This window comes from Osmerus eperlanus, chromosome 9, assembly GCF_963692335.1.
Source record: "Osmerus eperlanus chromosome 9, fOsmEpe2.1, whole genome shotgun sequence".
In the NCBI taxonomy this organism is placed as follows: Eukaryota; Metazoa; Chordata; class Actinopteri; order Osmeriformes; family Osmeridae; genus Osmerus; species Osmerus eperlanus.
In genome coordinates this window covers 12,427,408-12,443,713 of record NC_085026.1, presented here as the reverse complement: position 1 = coordinate 12,443,713, position 16,306 = coordinate 12,427,408, and the positions used below count along the sequence as shown (strand labels likewise).

At 40.6% G+C, this 16,306-nt stretch overlaps 3 protein-coding genes across 10 annotated transcripts in view; 1 reads left to right on the top strand and 2 right to left on the bottom strand.

The window, feature by feature from the left end:
• Positions 1-4,919, bottom strand: part of myo6b (myosin VIb) — a 37,718-nt gene extending 32,799 nt beyond the window's left edge. For 2 of the 4 annotated variants that reach the window (XM_062469025.1, XM_062469026.1), the window contains exon 1: positions 4,759-4,916. The gene's annotated coding sequence lies outside the window, so the exon portion shown is untranslated. Of the gene's footprint in view, positions 1-4,758 lie in introns of all 4 variants that reach the window. The other 2 variants (XR_009931353.1, XM_062469027.1) reach the window with 2 other exon arrangements.
• Positions 4,920-6,326: 1,407 nt separating this feature from the next.
• On the bottom strand, positions 6,327-12,346 carry senp6b (SUMO specific peptidase 6b). 5 transcript variants are annotated; one of them, XM_062470184.1, is made up of 15 exons: positions 12,162-12,346; positions 11,296-11,342; positions 10,700-10,899; positions 10,327-10,479; positions 10,202-10,235; positions 9,917-10,078; positions 9,135-9,642; positions 8,834-8,950; positions 8,617-8,730; positions 8,323-8,415; positions 7,727-8,151; positions 7,559-7,610; positions 7,339-7,407; positions 7,088-7,238; positions 6,327-6,797 (listed from the first exon to the last, which is right to left on the bottom strand). In XM_062470184.1, coding segments are annotated over exons 2-15 (2,253 nt in total). In that variant the 5' UTR covers positions 11,297-11,342; positions 12,162-12,346; the 3' UTR covers positions 6,327-6,623. The 5 variants fall into 5 exon arrangements, with proteins under 5 accessions (XP_062326168.1, XP_062326166.1, XP_062326167.1 ...); XM_062470182.1 differs by lacking the exon at positions 12,162-12,346 and adding an exon at positions 11,912-12,049; XM_062470183.1 differs by lacking the exon at positions 12,162-12,346 and adding an exon at positions 11,640-11,828.
• colec11 (collectin sub-family member 11) lies at positions 11,955-15,500 on the top strand. Its single transcript, XM_062470187.1, has 7 exons — positions 11,955-12,585; positions 13,430-13,563; positions 13,913-13,984; positions 14,436-14,507; positions 14,600-14,653; positions 14,780-14,875; positions 15,065-15,500. The coding sequence occupies exons 2-7, from the start codon at positions 13,434-13,436 to the stop codon at positions 15,454-15,456; spliced, it is 816 nt and encodes a 271-aa protein (XP_062326171.1). The 5' UTR covers positions 11,955-12,585; positions 13,430-13,433; the 3' UTR covers positions 15,457-15,500.
• The last annotated feature ends 806 nt before the right edge of the window (positions 15,501-16,306 follow it).

The following is a 16,306-nucleotide window of genomic DNA, read 5'->3' as shown; positions in this document are numbered from 1 at the left end:
GGAGAGAGAGTGGTGGTCAGTTTGTTTTTGATTTAAGTAAACTTCTTAACGGTAACATTTCTGACAACAACAATACCTAAATACTATAGTTCCCTAGATTTTTCCAGAGTCATATTTGGCTATATAGATCAGCTTTTGCTTCTAAACACCACTGTTGCCTGATCTATCATTTACATTTACATTTATTCATTTAGCAGACGCTTTTATCCAAAGCGACTTCCAAGAGAGAGCTTTACAAAGTGCATAGGTCACTGATCATAACAACGAGATAGCCACTATCATACAATACCAATCTCACATCACTCTAAACCTACAGGACTACATGCCGATGTAAAGCATTCAGTAATGTCCATTGGACCAAGGACTAAATCAGAATGTTCTGCCTTCAATGATCTTGTTATTTCCATCATGATTGACTGATCCTTTAAAGAGGAATAAAACATTGGGAACAGACCGGACAAAGGCCATTTTGGCCAGCCAACAGTAGCTCCTGGCCGACAGACCGACAGTGCTATTCACTTTTAGACTAAAACCCAACTGCAGTCAAGTACAATGCCCAGTTAATGGTCACACTTTAAACAAAAAAGCCTACTGCTTACCTACCATTTCGGGAATATGAGTTGTATAATAAGAGCAACACTTGCTACTTGCTCTACATGAAGGCAGGAAGGACTAGCTATCAAGTTACTCAACTACTGTGTAAGCCTTATGATGAGTAATTACAGTCTGGTTAACTCAGTACAATAGTTATACAGTGACTTCTAGTAAGACTCATGTAGATATATGGGGACTTTTATAATGTGGCTAGCGCCTGTGGATAAGGTGTAGGGTATACCAGCTGTTTGAATAACAATGGCTTCCCAACAATGAAGAGCAGGAGAAGAATATAAGTAGCCTACTGTCACATGAACTCCTGTTGGCATGGACACATTCAACCATAAACAGGAAGTAGATATAAGAACCTTAATGATTCAGTATCCATGACCACAGGCAAATATGGCATCCTTTGTATCACTGCTGAGCATGATTTTGAAGAAAGTAATTTGTTTGTCTCAGCAGTAATGGAGGGAGGAATATGGCCAAAATAATGTGTGTCTACCAGAGCAGAACTAACTGCTTCTCCTTCCCAAAAGGCAGGCTATTAAAGTGCATCAATCCTTCATGTTAAACATCAACAAGCACAGCCGACTGATTGGACTATAATGTGTGCCAGTGTTGGGAGCTGGATCTCTCCCCAGCCTTTACTCTACAGTGATAGAGGACCTTCCATACAGAACGTACCCTTTGCTTGGCTGCACTATCCAATTAGCAGACTATCCTATCAGGGATTGAGGTCGAAGACCAGAGACCAGAATTGGAAACTGCTGATGATCAGGGGCTGACTCAGTGTTCACTCGCTGGGTTACTCAGCACCTATACAATTCACTGGGTCAACCATGTCCAGGGAGGGTTTTGACCCAGAATAGAGGGGCATTTGAACCTGTTACCTCTAGAGCTGCAGTCAGATGATTTTACACTGACCTATACCCGATGCGAGGTAACGGTTAGCGTAGTAGCAGGATCATTTCCTTCTCTCAAAGACATAGAATACTGTACTGTGAGAGTGAGAAATCCAATCCATTCTTCATGTTCAAAGTGTTCTTCTCTAATCTGCTTTTTTAGCCTAGTACTTTGTATACAGTATGTCATTGGTAACATGACATGCTTATCAACCCTTCTTTATGGCGTACTAACAAGTGTAGGCCTATAGCATTTCTGGGCAATGTGCAAATCAAATACACTACCTCTGCGGGGCCTGGCTGTTTCATGAGAAACTTATCGTAACACTTATCATCTCTTTATGGATGGAACAATGAGCATGTCCATTGGATCAACAAATTGCTGGTAAATAATTTACCCAGGACAAAAGAGTATCTGACTCTATAGTGACCTAAACCAAATGCAAGGCATCAAACCATTCTCTCCACCCAGCATCTTACTTTATCTTAATGCTATGGTAACACAGATCATAGCCTTATTATGCAAAGTCATGTGATTAGACGCGTTTACATGTAAATTACATTCTAGTAAGTTACAGTTGAATTAAATGCGGCATACAGTCAGGGCTTGAAATTAACGGTATCTCGTTGTCCCGGGGACGATGAAAAAGATGTATTGGACAGTTCAACACAGACTTTGGGACGTCTGTGTTTATTAGAATCCTGCTAAAGTACTCATCAATGATGCAATGATTTTTTCAATCAATTGCAATGATTTTTTCAACCTTTCAAACCTTTTTTTCGAAAAACATTTGTAAAACCTTTCGAAACTTGTTTACTACAGCCACACCAAGAGACATTTTTTGACAGTTAACAAAAAAAAGTTAGTTGCGAGGCGAGCCCTGCATACAGTTAGTATGTTTCTCTACAGTAATGGAACTCACTGTACATCTGAGTCTGTAAAGGCCTTTATACATAAGAATATGTTACATGTGAAGTGACACTGTAAAGACCATTCACCATAAAGAGTGTATGATAGGACAACGGAAGGCTTTGTTCAAAAACAGTTTACAGCTGTCATGAAAACCAGGTTCTATTTACTTTTATGGCCCTCCTGTACACTGACAATGACTCTAATGGGTGTGCTTCATAAGAACTAGCCTGTGCACTATCTATAATATCAGTGAACTCTGTATGAAGGCTGAACTATAAAACTAAGGCATAGAACCACACCACAACCTTGTTGTATAGCTTCAGGAAACCATCCAAAACTATTAGCCTACCTCTGGATTCATACCTTACTTCTCTGGTTGCAAACAAGAAGCAATAGTTTATCCAATATGACATTATATGGGCCTGCCTCTGTCTGTCTTTCTGTGATTCTGAGAAAGCATCTGAGTAAGCACACCTGTGGAAGCCCTTTCCCAGAGCTTCAGATGACAGATTAGTCCAAATCTGTCATCTGAGGTCAATGCTAAGAACAGAATGTCCATCGTCCCACAGTCTAACCCTTTCGAGCACAGGCCTCAACCAGCTGTTAGCGTAATAAATATACAGTATAAGACAGTGATTGAGCTAGGCCACATCCAATAGGTAATTATTGTCTTAAGGGCACTGTAGTACAGGCCTCCAGGATACTTTCCGGCTTGGTAAGGCACCAAATGGGCATTGCCATGTTTACAACTGTTAAAGCTATAGTACATTCCATTTTTGTAATATCTAAAAGCAAGAAAGGAAGTCATCTTTATGTAAGAGGGAACTGATCTGATGATGGTGTATTTCTCCCTAGTCTGTGATCTTCAACTGCTTGTTCCAAGATCAAGACGAATGGTGAGTTAAGGTCTCGTCTGAAGTTTGTCAGGGAGCTTATCACTGGACTTTTCCACAGTTCACGTAGGCTGCCATGTTTAGTGACGTCAACAGGAAGCATCACAAATACATAACTACTGTACAGACTAGCCTAACATTCTGTGAATTGTTTAAAGGTGTATGCATATTAAGAGCAACTTGAAAACCAGCAGCAAGAATAATCAAATGTTGCAGTCGCATTATAACATTCTGATTATAATATCTGGTCGTAGCAAATGCATAGCCTTTGATTTCATCACAAATTATATAGTCACAACAAACCAAGAACTTCCTGTTCTCACGTGGTACAGCTAGGTCTGACTCTGCATTTAATCCTCTTAGACTTTTTTTCCTAATCCAGACCGGCCGTGAGATATTTGTCAGGCCGGCTGAAGTGAGACGTATCAAACAAATGATGATGTCAGAGAGGATACAAGCCTTTGGATCATGGATAGGCCAGTCAGGTGTGCTGTGACAGGATACAACAGTACAATCATACAGAAGACCTGAGTTCAAAGTTTACAGACTGTTTCCTGGAACACACACACACTCGCTCCCTCTCTCACACACATACAAAACAAAACCACATACACACCGCTCTGAGCTGCCTCCCTCTCACTTCCTGCTCCCAGTAAGGCGAGAGGATATGGAAAATACATTGGGATGTCTCCTGTAACCCAACAGGATATAAGAAGTACTACATTCACTCGAGACAGTGGTTTCATTAAGTAAGCAGAAAACACACAAAAAAAGTTTCATATGGCTTCTTGGGTCTAAATTAGGTCCTCTAAGGCTCCATGACCTACTGTCTGGTCTCTGATATCAGGAAGAGACAATAAAAAATGGAAAATTGCAAGGTTTACATGATTAGTGTAGTGCATTTAAAGCACCTTTCTCCAAAATATGTATAAATGGGCTGCGTTTAGTTAGTTTCTTTATAATGTGGCTATAATCTGTTGAAGATTTAATCTATTTCAATAATCTCAATGGTCGAATAAAGTCTTAGCCTACTAAATTATTTGCTGTCCAAATAATAAATGTGACTGACAGTCTGTCACATTCACATGTCACATCTGTCATTTCTGATAGAGGACACATTCTTCTCATTCTAATTATGTACTTTACTTGTAGCTATTGTGTAATGGCCATCCCGGGAAAGCTAGGGGATGACAGCATATAAGCCTTATAGTCAACAGTAGGATAGCTACATGGGCTGCTATTCAATGACAACAATTTACACAATAAGACAAGATCGTATGCCCTAACCACTTAAGTTAAAACAGTGAACATTGCTACCATAAAAAAAATTGTCAACCGTGCTCGCTCCATCTCTCCCGCCCGTACAGTGTGGATACTATAGCACTAAGTTTAGCAAGCTAGCAAGTGGGACATGCATCGCTAAGTGTACGATTAAAAAAAAGTAGAAACTTACAATGGTCTTCAAATGGTCAAGCAGCTATACTTAGCCCAACAGAAAGTGTCTGAAGCTACCGCATATAGATCCTCTGTGGTGATGAGATATTCCAGCTGGTTTAGGTACCCTGTCCTGCCCAGCACTCCTTGGTCTGCCCAGAACGCAAGCCTTGGAGGATGACTGAAGTCCAAAGAAAAGGCAGGGAAGCCGAGGTGACGTCACGTGGTTTGTACCACCAACTAAATTAATTGGTATCTAGCTTTCATGACATAGACTAGGTAACTTAATTTATGTTATCTTATTTAGAGTTTCCAAAGTAATTTAAAATATAAATACATGCTTTAATATAAATGACTTCTAATATATATTTAGTTTGTGTTCAAATGTAATGTTTTTACACTCAAATGTAAAATGAATGTTTTCCTTTGAATTTTGCATACATGAGACATTATGTTCATCAGTAGCGTACATGGGTGGGGATGATGGAGTAGCGCTACCGGTTTCGATAAAGGTTAGCAACAAATGCTAATTTGAAACCTATAAATAATTAAAAAGCTGGTAATGTAAAACTTTTGGGATTATTCCCTAAGATATTTGATCCCCCTTTGAAAGTCTATACTGGGTTTGTAAATCTAATTAGGAAATCTGATATAGTGGTCTTTCCAACAAAAGGCCAAGACATGTAAACATGGAATTTGATGTTTACGTTTTGTTTAATTCCTACAGTGAATCCAGACCACAATGCCTAAATTCACAAGTCAATGTTATCATGCAACCATCATACTGTACTGCATGCAACAGCTGTCATGCAATATGCCAGCTTTAAGGAAATACTTACTTGAACTACATCCTACTCAGGACCTACTGTGTAATCTCCCATTCCTCTACTCAGATGATCAATTAATCTACAGATTTACCGAAGCTACTAGATCTTTTCCCCCTTAAAATAAGAGAAATCTGGTATAGGAAAATGATCGGAAGATCACATCCATTCATTTCTATGCCCTTCCAACCAGATCACGTGAAATAATTTAGAGGCTTCAGCCGTTCCTGTATGGGATTGGGATGAATCTGAGGAATACAGTGCAATGCAGTGAATACAGAGCCCCAGGAGGCTGTGAGACCACGGCTCCTATCCCAGGCATATTTGAGAATTATGTAGAGTGGATTATAATGCTAATGCTTTATCCAACAAAAGATAAGGCATAAAGTATCCTCACGACACACAAATGTCTAACGAAGCACAAAAAAAAAAACTTTTATTGGGGTAGCCAACTTCAGTGATGACACGTCAGATACATTTGCAAAGTGTGAATTCTGTTTTAAAACTACAGATAATCTATGGGAGCCGTTAAAACATTGAGTAAACAAAACAAAAACAAAAAAATGGGGGGGGGGGGGGGGTTGCTTCTCCATATGTTAGTTTAGTCTGTTGGCTCAACAGGTGGCCAATCTAACAGAGTGCTTCTCACAAATAATTGAGAAGAGTGCCAAGAGAACCAAAGAGTTAAAGCATCACCAATTGAAAAGAGAACTTAACATAAGTAGTAAAAACACTTGGAACACTTCAGAGTTCTGAATTGGGCCTTAATAATGGGTGCTGACAATTTACAACAAAACCACACCTATTTATTTTTCTTCTTTTCATTTGATTATTTATAAAAGTAACAACTTAGGGTCATAGGTCATCTCCAGCCAAGGAAAGTAAACTGCCAATTATAAAAACCTTAACAGTGAACATATTTAACAAGTGCTACCATTAAAGGAAAAGGCATACAAAAAATGGACAAGTGGACAATGGCAGAATACAAATCAGAGAAAAGTACTACAAGATGAACTCTGGTTAGTAACTACCAATTCATGTAATGTAAAGAAAGTGCTGTTCATTTTAAATAAGGAAAGGTGTCCCTCCTGTGGTGATTAGCTGTCACTCCACTCTCCTGCTGCTGGTGAATTTTGACAATGAGCTCCTTGATTTCTGCTCGCTTTCTCTTCACTCGTTTTAGTGGAAACCATTTACTTAAGTCCATGGGTTGCTCAAAACTCTGTGGGGGATTCTATATTAACAATAAAGAACAAAAATAAAAATAAACATTACATACAAATATTTAACATTGTGTATTATTTTATTCTATATTATTTTATTTTATAATTATATTGTATAGCTCTGCCAGTATTTTGTTGTACATTTTATACTGTTTATTATGTTAACGGTATGCACCTGCCCATCAAAGTAAATTCCTTGTTTGTGACCACTTACTTGGCAATTAAAGACGTTTCTGATTCCTGCATCCCTCAATAACATAACACAGTGTGTGTATTCTGTCTGTCCACCACACCCTCTTACCTGGAAGAAGCTCTCCACGTACTGGAGCAGGTAGACTCCACAGTCACTGTAGTTATCCTGCTGGGGAACACGAGGGTTGGAACCTCTCATGGTGTCTCTGCAGAACCTTCTCTTAGTCCCCTTTCTCAGCTCCCATTCCACCTCTAAGTACCTACATAGGCACACACATACAACACCCCATTTTCTACCTTAGTACACTGTAGTGGATGTGCTGATAACAAAAACGTTTTCCTTGACAGCTTAGTTCTTACTCTTGCAGGATCTTCACAACATCCAATCTGCCATTGCCGCTGAGGGAATCCATTATTAGGATGCAGGGTCTGTTGGAGAAGATGAAAGATTGGACAGAATGTATGCTGCCATCTAGTGTCACTGAAGGGAATGACATGGGGGACAGGATTATCACAGATAAGGTGAAGTAGTGTGGGAAGCGCTTGCGTGCGGCTAATTGAGATCCCAGACAGCACTCACCGTCTATGCGTTGCAGCTTTGGGGGTGACATCAAAAAAGTCATGATTTCGATCTAAAACACAATCACACCAGGTTTTGGGTTTAAACAAGATAGCAGAGTGTAACAACAGGAGTGAAAACACTTGAAAAAGAGTGAGCCGGCAAAAGGGTGTATTACTCAATGCTCACCTGTCTGACGAGCCTTCTGTCCAGTGGTCAGCGTGTAGGAGTTCACACCGAGCTCTCTCACACCTGTCCCCATCTCCTTCTCCTGCAGGTCTGAACACACCCTCAGACTAAACCCTATTGTCAAGTCACCCTCAGGAAAAGAGCCAGGGCTGGAGCCAGGGTCCGGGTAGCTTGTAGCAATGCTGTTCATGGGGCGAAAGAACAGTGACATGGGGTTGGGGCCTGGAGGGGTGAAACTTGACAGGAAGCCCTGATCTAGACAGCTGGGCTCTTCCTCATCATCCTCCTGTTGGAAGGTGGAGAGAGGCCCCGGGCTGGGCCATTGAGGGGAGGCTGAAGAGAGAGGTGAGGGGCTGGGAGGCCCAGGGTCAGATTGGGCACCCGCCAGGTCTGGGAAGCAGATGACTGCCAGGAACCAGTGGGCACTGGAACAAGGAAGGGAGGGATAGTTATCAGGAATATGAACCAACAACTTCTGGATCTTTATCAATTACAAATCCTATTGTAAAAATCCCTCCAAATCCTGAGTTGCTGTGAAAATCTGGTAAAGATAGCGGAAGAACCAGACAAGAGGATTTAGTGTGTGCCAGACTCACGATTCATTAATGGGGACAAAAATGAAATCCTTCTGGAAGAGATCCACATTTCTGGTCCAGGTTCTCACTCGACTGTGTCTCAACTTCCTTTCACTGGAACACAGTTGGAAACCGTCAAATTGCATAGGAGTATGGGCATCCTGAATATGATAGTGAGTGTGAGAGAATGATGGCACGTGAAAGGCTGAGAATTAATTTTGTCCTACACGGCTTCTCATAGTTTATAGTACAGTATGCTACAATATAACTAAAAGGCAGTCAGTACATAATTCTATACACACTGAATTCTCTCACAGTAGATTCTCCGGCGCCTGGGCTTGTCCCTGCTCTGTCTGAGTCAGCCTCTTGTAAAAGAAGGAGCTGAACACATGGCTCCTCATCGCATTCTCCTCTTTCAACATCAGGTACCTTTGCATTGCAAACATCACACAGACATTTGATTTTGAATTTTGATTTGAGCTAACTCACTGCAGAGAGAAAACTGTTGGCCATGATTTTGACCATCACTCACTTGAGGTAAAAGTCAATGATGACATCATTGAGGAACTCTCCTTGGTTGAGACAGTGAAGGTCTTCGTTGGTGACAGATATGCCCCCTCTGGCTGGAGGAGGGGGGTACAGGACCAACCTAATCAAGACAACAGTAAAGGTAGTGTCTCTGGATAAGGGCGTCTGCTAAATGACTAAATGTAAAGGTAGTGTAGAGTAGAGAAGGACACGCATCTACTTTTGACCTGGCCACATGAAATACATTCAGTTGACATCTCCATGCAGTTCAACATCTACCCATTCATAGAACCTAAAGACCTCACCTCTGGACAGGGTCAGAGAAGACCGGAAGGACCTCCACTACGTCATTGTTTTCATCATTGCCGTCAGAAAGGCATGTTGGGTAGGATGCTCGTGTATTGGAGCGCAAACAGCGTTCAGGTGCCTTTTTCTTTAGCAGGTGGGAAACCCCTTTGGAGTCCTTCTGCTGAGCTACTGAAACAGGCTGAGTTTGTGTCGAAAAGGTGTCCAAAAACATCTGCTGAAATGTTTTAGGATGAAACTGTGGGGGGAACCGTGCAGTGGCGGAAATCTTTGGCAAGGAGACGTGACAGTCTGGCAGCAGAGACTGGGAAGTGCAGCTCTGGTCCTTAGGGGAATCTTTCTTGCCATGCATCAGTATCTTGTTGGCTTCCTCAAACGTAATCTCGCTTATAAAGTCATCCACCCCTTCTGCTCTCCCGATCTCTGTTAAGATATCCTTCAGCAGGACTTCGTCCTGTTCTGGTAGCGAACCCTTAAACACCAGGATGATGTAGTTCTCTCCAAGATCTGCGATGGAAATTTTCAACCACAGAGAGCGGAAGTTATGGTGAATAGAAAACAGCATGTTGAGGTTTGAAAAGGATATGTCAGGATGTGGAGAAAATCAAAATTCAGCGTGAACCTAAGATCACCTAAGATAAGCAGGAACCTAAGATTACCGAAGATCAACGTGAACCTAAGAGCACAACCAAATCAGGTTGCACCCACTTGCAGATAATCAAGCTTTCACAAGCCAGGATATCAACTCATGAAAACCAAAGGTGACTTTCAGGTCTCTCACTTGGGCTGTTGCTGTCGACCCAGGTGCCTCCATGGGAGCGGGACATCTTGAGCAGGTAGCACAGCCGGAGACACTCGGCAGGGGTGGCCTTCAGAAGGAGGGAGGGAAGCCTCTTGGAGAAGCACATCTCACAGCTGACAACAGTAGATGCCTGCACACACACTGATCAGTAGAGGCACAGTAGAGTGAAGTAGAAAGGATTAGAGACAGACGGTTTCACTGTCCGTCCCTCTGTGGTCGAGAGCCAATTTCTACAAACAAGAAAATTAGAAAAGAGTTTCATACCTTGATCGTCTATCCTGATGTTTTCTGTTGTAAACTAATACAGGAAGTAAAGTTAAGGTTAGTCTATAGGAATTGTGTCAGGGAATCTGTGTTTTGGAATACACTAAAGTAACTAATTTGCTTACTGTGACTGGCTTTTGAATAGTAAGCGGCATTGTCCCCACTCTCACAAATCGACACGACGCAGTGACTTCAGACACAGCCCAAGGCATCTTTTTAGAAGGAATGGATGAAGCATCATCTTGTTTGCTTTTTTTCTGTTTGGCCAATTCCCCAAGCTGCCAAGAGAAAACATATGAAATTCACTGAAAGAATAATCATAAGAATATTGATAGATGTTCAACACAATTCTGAAGTGCAGTTAAATCTTTTGAAATTCACTAAATTCTTTGAGTAAATAGTTGTTTGTATCAGTTCCCCAGCCAGAGTCAAATAATGAATCACACTGACCTCATAATTAACAATAACATAAAATACATAAGCCTAGTTGTAGAGTACCAGATCTTTCATAAGCATCTTCCTGGGTAGTCTGATTTTTGAGGGTTTACTGTCAAAGTCAAAACTGGTGGTATCATTATCCTTAGCCATTTCAATGCTGCCACTAGATGTGGATGGAGCGGACTGGGCAGTCTCTGGGGATGAAAAGTCCATCCTGGTGGAGGGCGGTGTTTCAGTCTCTTCATCACTGGATAGCACCACTAGTCATTAACACAGAAGAAAAAACATGCAATTAACATTTCCCTTTATAAAGATACAAAGGGTGGCCCACATTTAAGGACTTGCAAAATAAATAAAAATATGAACGACTGCATGCCTAAAATACCCATTCCAGTGAATCTTCCTGGTTTAAATGACTAATATACCTGTACATTCTCTTTGATGACTCATGTCATTTTAACAATGTTATCAGTAAAATAAAATACATTTAGGGAACAACAGCTGTAACCAACATATATTAACTGTGAGTAAAGATTTGACCATGAATAGCATCAAACCATTTTGACCAGAACAGTGGGGATAAATGCATGGTGAAAGATTCTCTCATGGATAGACCCCTGGAAAAAGAACAATATCGTTTCAATTGAAGTACTTACTCCTGTTGTGGATTGAGCTGCAATGGACTTGGGCTCCAGACTGAAAGCTGGAAAGTACACCACACATAGATTTCATGAAAAATACTAAGAATACAAAACATTATGTGAGGCAAATTTGTACTATTAGTTACCTGGTATTTTTGTAAAATCCTAACATGTTGAATTATATTCAGTGAGCTTTTCAATAGCGTGTTAATAAAGGGTGCTAAAAGTCACCCACTAGCTACGTTGTAGAAATTCCAAGTAGGCCAACTTATTTAAGAATCTCATCTGTCATTTGGCTCAATATTTTTCCTATATACAAATCTAGATTGAAAATTACAATAATACAAAAAAACAGCTACCTCATTGTCACAATGCTAGTAAAGTAAATCAAAACATGGCTAGGTATAGCTACAGTAGCTGCAGTGTTTAGCTAGCACTAACTGCACGTGATGGCATTCGCGTACCCAAAGTTGAAAGCCTGCAACAGCAAGCGTTGGCATTTACTCCCTCAAATTGACTCTGACGGCTAGCACTGACTTTTCTAGAACTACAGCACGTGTATACTCGCACCAATTTAATGACATTTAATGTGTCTAATTTGATGTGGAAGTAAACACGTTAAAACGCCCACCTGAGAACCGCAATCATCCTTCATGTCAAACTATACCTAGAGCTACTCTAGTCGAGTCATAAACTCGAACACTGTTCGTTACCCAGACAACAACTAGTCATTCTTCTTGAACGCAAGAAGCAGAGTTCAGATACCACAAGACCATGAGAAGTATAGCTACAGTACCCTAACCTTACACTGTATGGGAACTTGGCATAAGGCCTACACATTAAAATACATTATGGGAAAACGTAATCAAAAACAGTCTTACATTTTATCATTGCATCAAGTGCAAGACTTGCAATTTTGGAGACTCCAATTCACTTGACTGAAAGCTCATTTTTAACGCTTGTATTTTAATTAGGCTTTAAACGTATAGTTTAAAGCATTTCAAAAGTCGACCTAACTTTCTTATTCCCTTTGATGTTCAGTTTGTGCTGTTGTTATCATCTTGTATGGTGTCAGTGACCCCAGTGCTTTCCCATGCAATTATCTTCGAGGCCCCAGCTGCTTTTGGGCTTTATCTGTGAAACTGTTTATGGGTGGCCTATCTCACACATTCTGGGGTTCCTGAGGAGGAAAATTAGATTCCTCAGAGAGACCACCATTGTGCGAGCCCCTCATGTGGCTAATTTGGGAAACTCCTTAAACTGAGACTGCTTGCTGATTTTGGGGACCGGAAAAATCCACTGTAGGTAGGTTTAAAACCTATTTTTGACATTATTTGATACACAAATTGTGACATGCATGGCCAATTTGACACAATTATGAGAGTAATTGACATGCCCTTTCTTGTGCTTCCTCCTTCATGTTTTCTAGTATGGAATAACTTATAAGTACCGAACAACCCAAAACTACAAATCGGGAATTTTACAATAACCAGAATAGCATTGTTTCAGTTGTAAAAAAAACCTTCTGAGATACTGCATTTTTTGTTGTTTTGATGTATTTAAAAAGCCTGACAGTCATATGCTTAATTTAGTATACATTTTATTCATGCTTAAGTTAATGCATCTTTTATGTTCAAGAAAATTGGACTTAGGTTGCTATGGGGCTTTGTGTCAAGAACGCATTCTCTTCATCCCATACCTAATACAATGAAGAAAATCTGCTGTCTTTGAAAATTCTACCATGTTAGCAACAAGTCTTCCCAATAATTTGCCAATCAATCTTAATGATATGCAGTAGTAATCAATGAAAGCATGTTAACATTCATGGACATTAACGTGAACCATGTCTTGTTGTGAATCTGTCAGGCTGGTTATCCATCACACTGAGGTCACAAGGGTGTAGATAAGACTGCCTTCTTTCATTCCTTTGTGCAACAAATGTTCTTTTACACCAGTGGGGTGTAGTCACGGAATGTATAATAGGAAAGGAGTCTGTTTTCTTTTCAACCTGAAGACAGACTGGTATTGCTAGAGTAAAGCTATAAGTAAAGCCTTAAGACATTTGTTCAACTGTACAATTATTCATGATTTCTTCCATGGTTCCATTTGATGTCTCTCTGTCTTCCAGTCTATTAACCACTCCATGTAGCAGGATGACAGGAGATGATCCAATGCCCTGGGTGCTCCTGACTGTGCTTGGTCTGGCACTTATGCAGTCAGTTTACAGCCAGCACATGGCAGACGAACCCTGCAATGTCCAAATCCTCGTCCCAGGACTCAAAGGCACGTAGTTCATATGAAACACACAAAAACAACACACACACACACACACCAGTGGCGTAGCCACGGGTAGGCCTGGGTAGGCACAGGCCTACCCAATTTGTTCTAAGGCCTACCCAAAAACGAAAATATCTCAGATGAATTATGCTCCGGGTACACATTGCAAAATAAATAAGTAAAAAAACGGAAAAGATGCCTATCCATATTTTTCTAGGCCTACCCAAAAATATTATTCTGGCTACGCCCCTGACACATACACATTTTTGATTGAAGGTGAATTCATGTTTATTTATTTTTTATTTACTTTTTTATATTTATATTTATATTATTTATTTCTCTCCCAATCTGACAGGTGAGCCTGGAGAGAAAGGAGAGAAAGGGGCACCTGGAAGACCAGGAAGACTAGGGCCCCTAGGAGAGATTGGTATGTAAGTGTGTGCAAAGCAATGGTTCTATAGCCTGGTTGCACCACTGAGCAGTTTCATAGAAGCATTGAGAAGTGGAGCCGTGTTTACATAAGGTCAGGGGCCATGTGAGAAACCATACCCAGAATCCACTGCTAGATGACAAGTGTTTACTGTTGCTCGTAATGAGCAGTGGGGCCTGTCCTCATTGCTGAGATTACATGTTCTTCCTTGAAAAGACTTCTCAGTGTTCAGATCTACTTTACTTCCACCATTGCCCTGGTACTGTAACAGTGCAATTTCCCTCTGAGAAATAAAGTGCTACGCTACTCTCTTAGTCACAAAACATGAGAATAGTAACTGATAAAATATCTAACAATGAAAATGCTCATATAATTATAAAATTAATTATATTATACTATGTAACACTAACTCAAAAACTAAAAACAGATTTGTTTTTATTTCCTTTAGGACAGCCTGGTCTAAAAGGACAGAAGGGCACCTTGGGACGCTACGGTAAAATGGGCCCAAGCGGATTCAAAGGTAGCTCATACTATACATGTTTAAACTACATTTGTTTTAGATGTAGAATGCATGAGAATTTGAGTTTTTAAATCCTCTCTCCTTACCCCCAGGGGTAAAGGGAGACATGGGAGATCCTGGGCCAAAAGGCCCTGATGGCGATCCAGGTAGAACAATATTAAAGCCACTTTCCCTTCGTAGATCCGCTAGACTGATTGATTTCCTTACAATATAACTTAATATTGTGCTCATTAAGTGTGAATATTGATTTAATTCCTTTTTGTTTACATGAGGTTCACAATGTGAGTTCTCCCCCCTGAGAAAGATGTTTGGCGAGATGGACATCCTTGTAGCTCAGTTATCCAATGAGCTCAAGTTCATAAAAAATGGTACGTCTATACATTTTTGTATCTACCAGCCGAAATGCTGTCATTTTCAGCACCATCTTCCAATAAATGTTCTCATCAATGGCTATTTGCCTTGCCTGCTGTCATGCAGTGATGTAAGTGATGGGGAACAGATGTCATGTGATTATAGAAATACAAGTGCTCATTTTTCAGCACTGCCCTCCCCTGCAGCTGTTGCCGGCATTAAAGAGACAGACAGCAAGGTGTATCTGCTGGTCAAAGAGGAGAAGCGTTACACAGATGCAGAGGCCTATTGTCAGGGCAGAGGTGGACACCTAGCCATGCCCAAGGATGAGGGCGCTAACATGGCCATCGCGGGCTACATCACGGAGGCGGGCCTGAGCAGGGTGTACATCGGTATCAACGACATGGACCGCGAGGGTCACTTTACCTATGTGGATCGGTCACCCATGAGCACGTTCATTAAATGGCGAGAAGGGGAACCCAATGATGCCTACGAGGATGAGGACTGTGCTGAGATGGTGGCCGCAGGGGAGTGGACAGACGTGTCCTGCAATCCCACCATGTATTTTGTGTGTGAGTTTGACAAGGACACTGTCTGAATGTGGAAAGAGGTGAAACGAGGAGGGTATTGATTTGAGTTGCCTCACACTAAGCCAGAGAGAGCTTTGATTATACAAGGATGATATTTCCCTTCTGTCTACATCTAAAACCATTGTAATCCACTAGTGGTATCCTTATTGGACTAGATATCTACATGCTACAACAACGTGCAAAATGTCTTTGGGGATTTGAATGGTTTTTAAGGCAAAATCCATAAATTGAATTTTATTTGCATCTTCTTTTACAGCTTTTTTATCTGCCATTGTTTTTTTTCCAGTTCTGTGTTTCATTTTATTGTAGTTAATTATTCATTTGATCAATTGTGGATGACGTGAGATAAAATGTACATGTGTCTTTATACTCCTTTGAGATTTAGGACTGTGGTACTGCATGTGAAAAGTTGACATTATTTATTTTCAATATAGTACTATTACCTAAATACTTTGTATTCTTAGTGTATTTTGTGGCTTGCAGTATTGCAGTATAATACAAATGCAGTATTTAACCATACACAAACCATAAACAAACTGTTTAATGATTTGTTGGAGTCTTAAAGTGACCTTTTCCCTTTAGTCAATGATGCAATGGCCTGTAAAATGAAACCTTGCTTTGCCACTGGTATTACTAGACGAGACAGTGAAATCATTGGTTTGGAAGACTGCACACTCTGTCACCTAAACTTCTTCATTACATCTAGAAGAAGTTGAGAATAAGATGTTTGACCTGCTGAAAGTCAAATGATTCAAGTTATTGCATTGACTGTTTTAAAATAGAACAGGTTCTTTTTTCAAATACATTTCCCACAGTATTTGATTAGTGGATTGGAGACAGGCAAGCTATTGCTTCCTG

Excerpts from the sequence above, each read along its gene's own strand:
- senp6b (XM_062470182.1), bottom strand. Across the intron at positions 8,951-9,134 it reads TTCTCTGACCCTGTCCAGAG|GTTGGTCCTGTACCCCCCTC; the intron begins GTGAGGTCTTTA and ends TGTCTTGATTAG. Across the intron at positions 8,152-8,322 it reads TTTGTCCCCATTAATGAATC|TGCCCACTGGTTCCTGGCAG; the intron begins GTGAGTCTGGCA and ends TCCTTGTTCCAG.
- colec11 (XM_062470187.1), top strand. The coding sequence starts at position 13,434 with ATGACAGGAGATGATCCAATGCCCTGGGTGCTCCTGACTGTGCTTGGT. Across the intron at positions 13,985-14,435 it reads AGGGCCCCTAGGAGAGATTG|GACAGCCTGGTCTAAAAGGA; the intron begins GTATGTAAGTGT and ends TATTTCCTTTAG. Across the intron at positions 14,876-15,064 it reads GCTCAAGTTCATAAAAAATG|CTGTTGCCGGCATTAAAGAG; the intron begins GTACGTCTATAC and ends CCTCCCCTGCAG.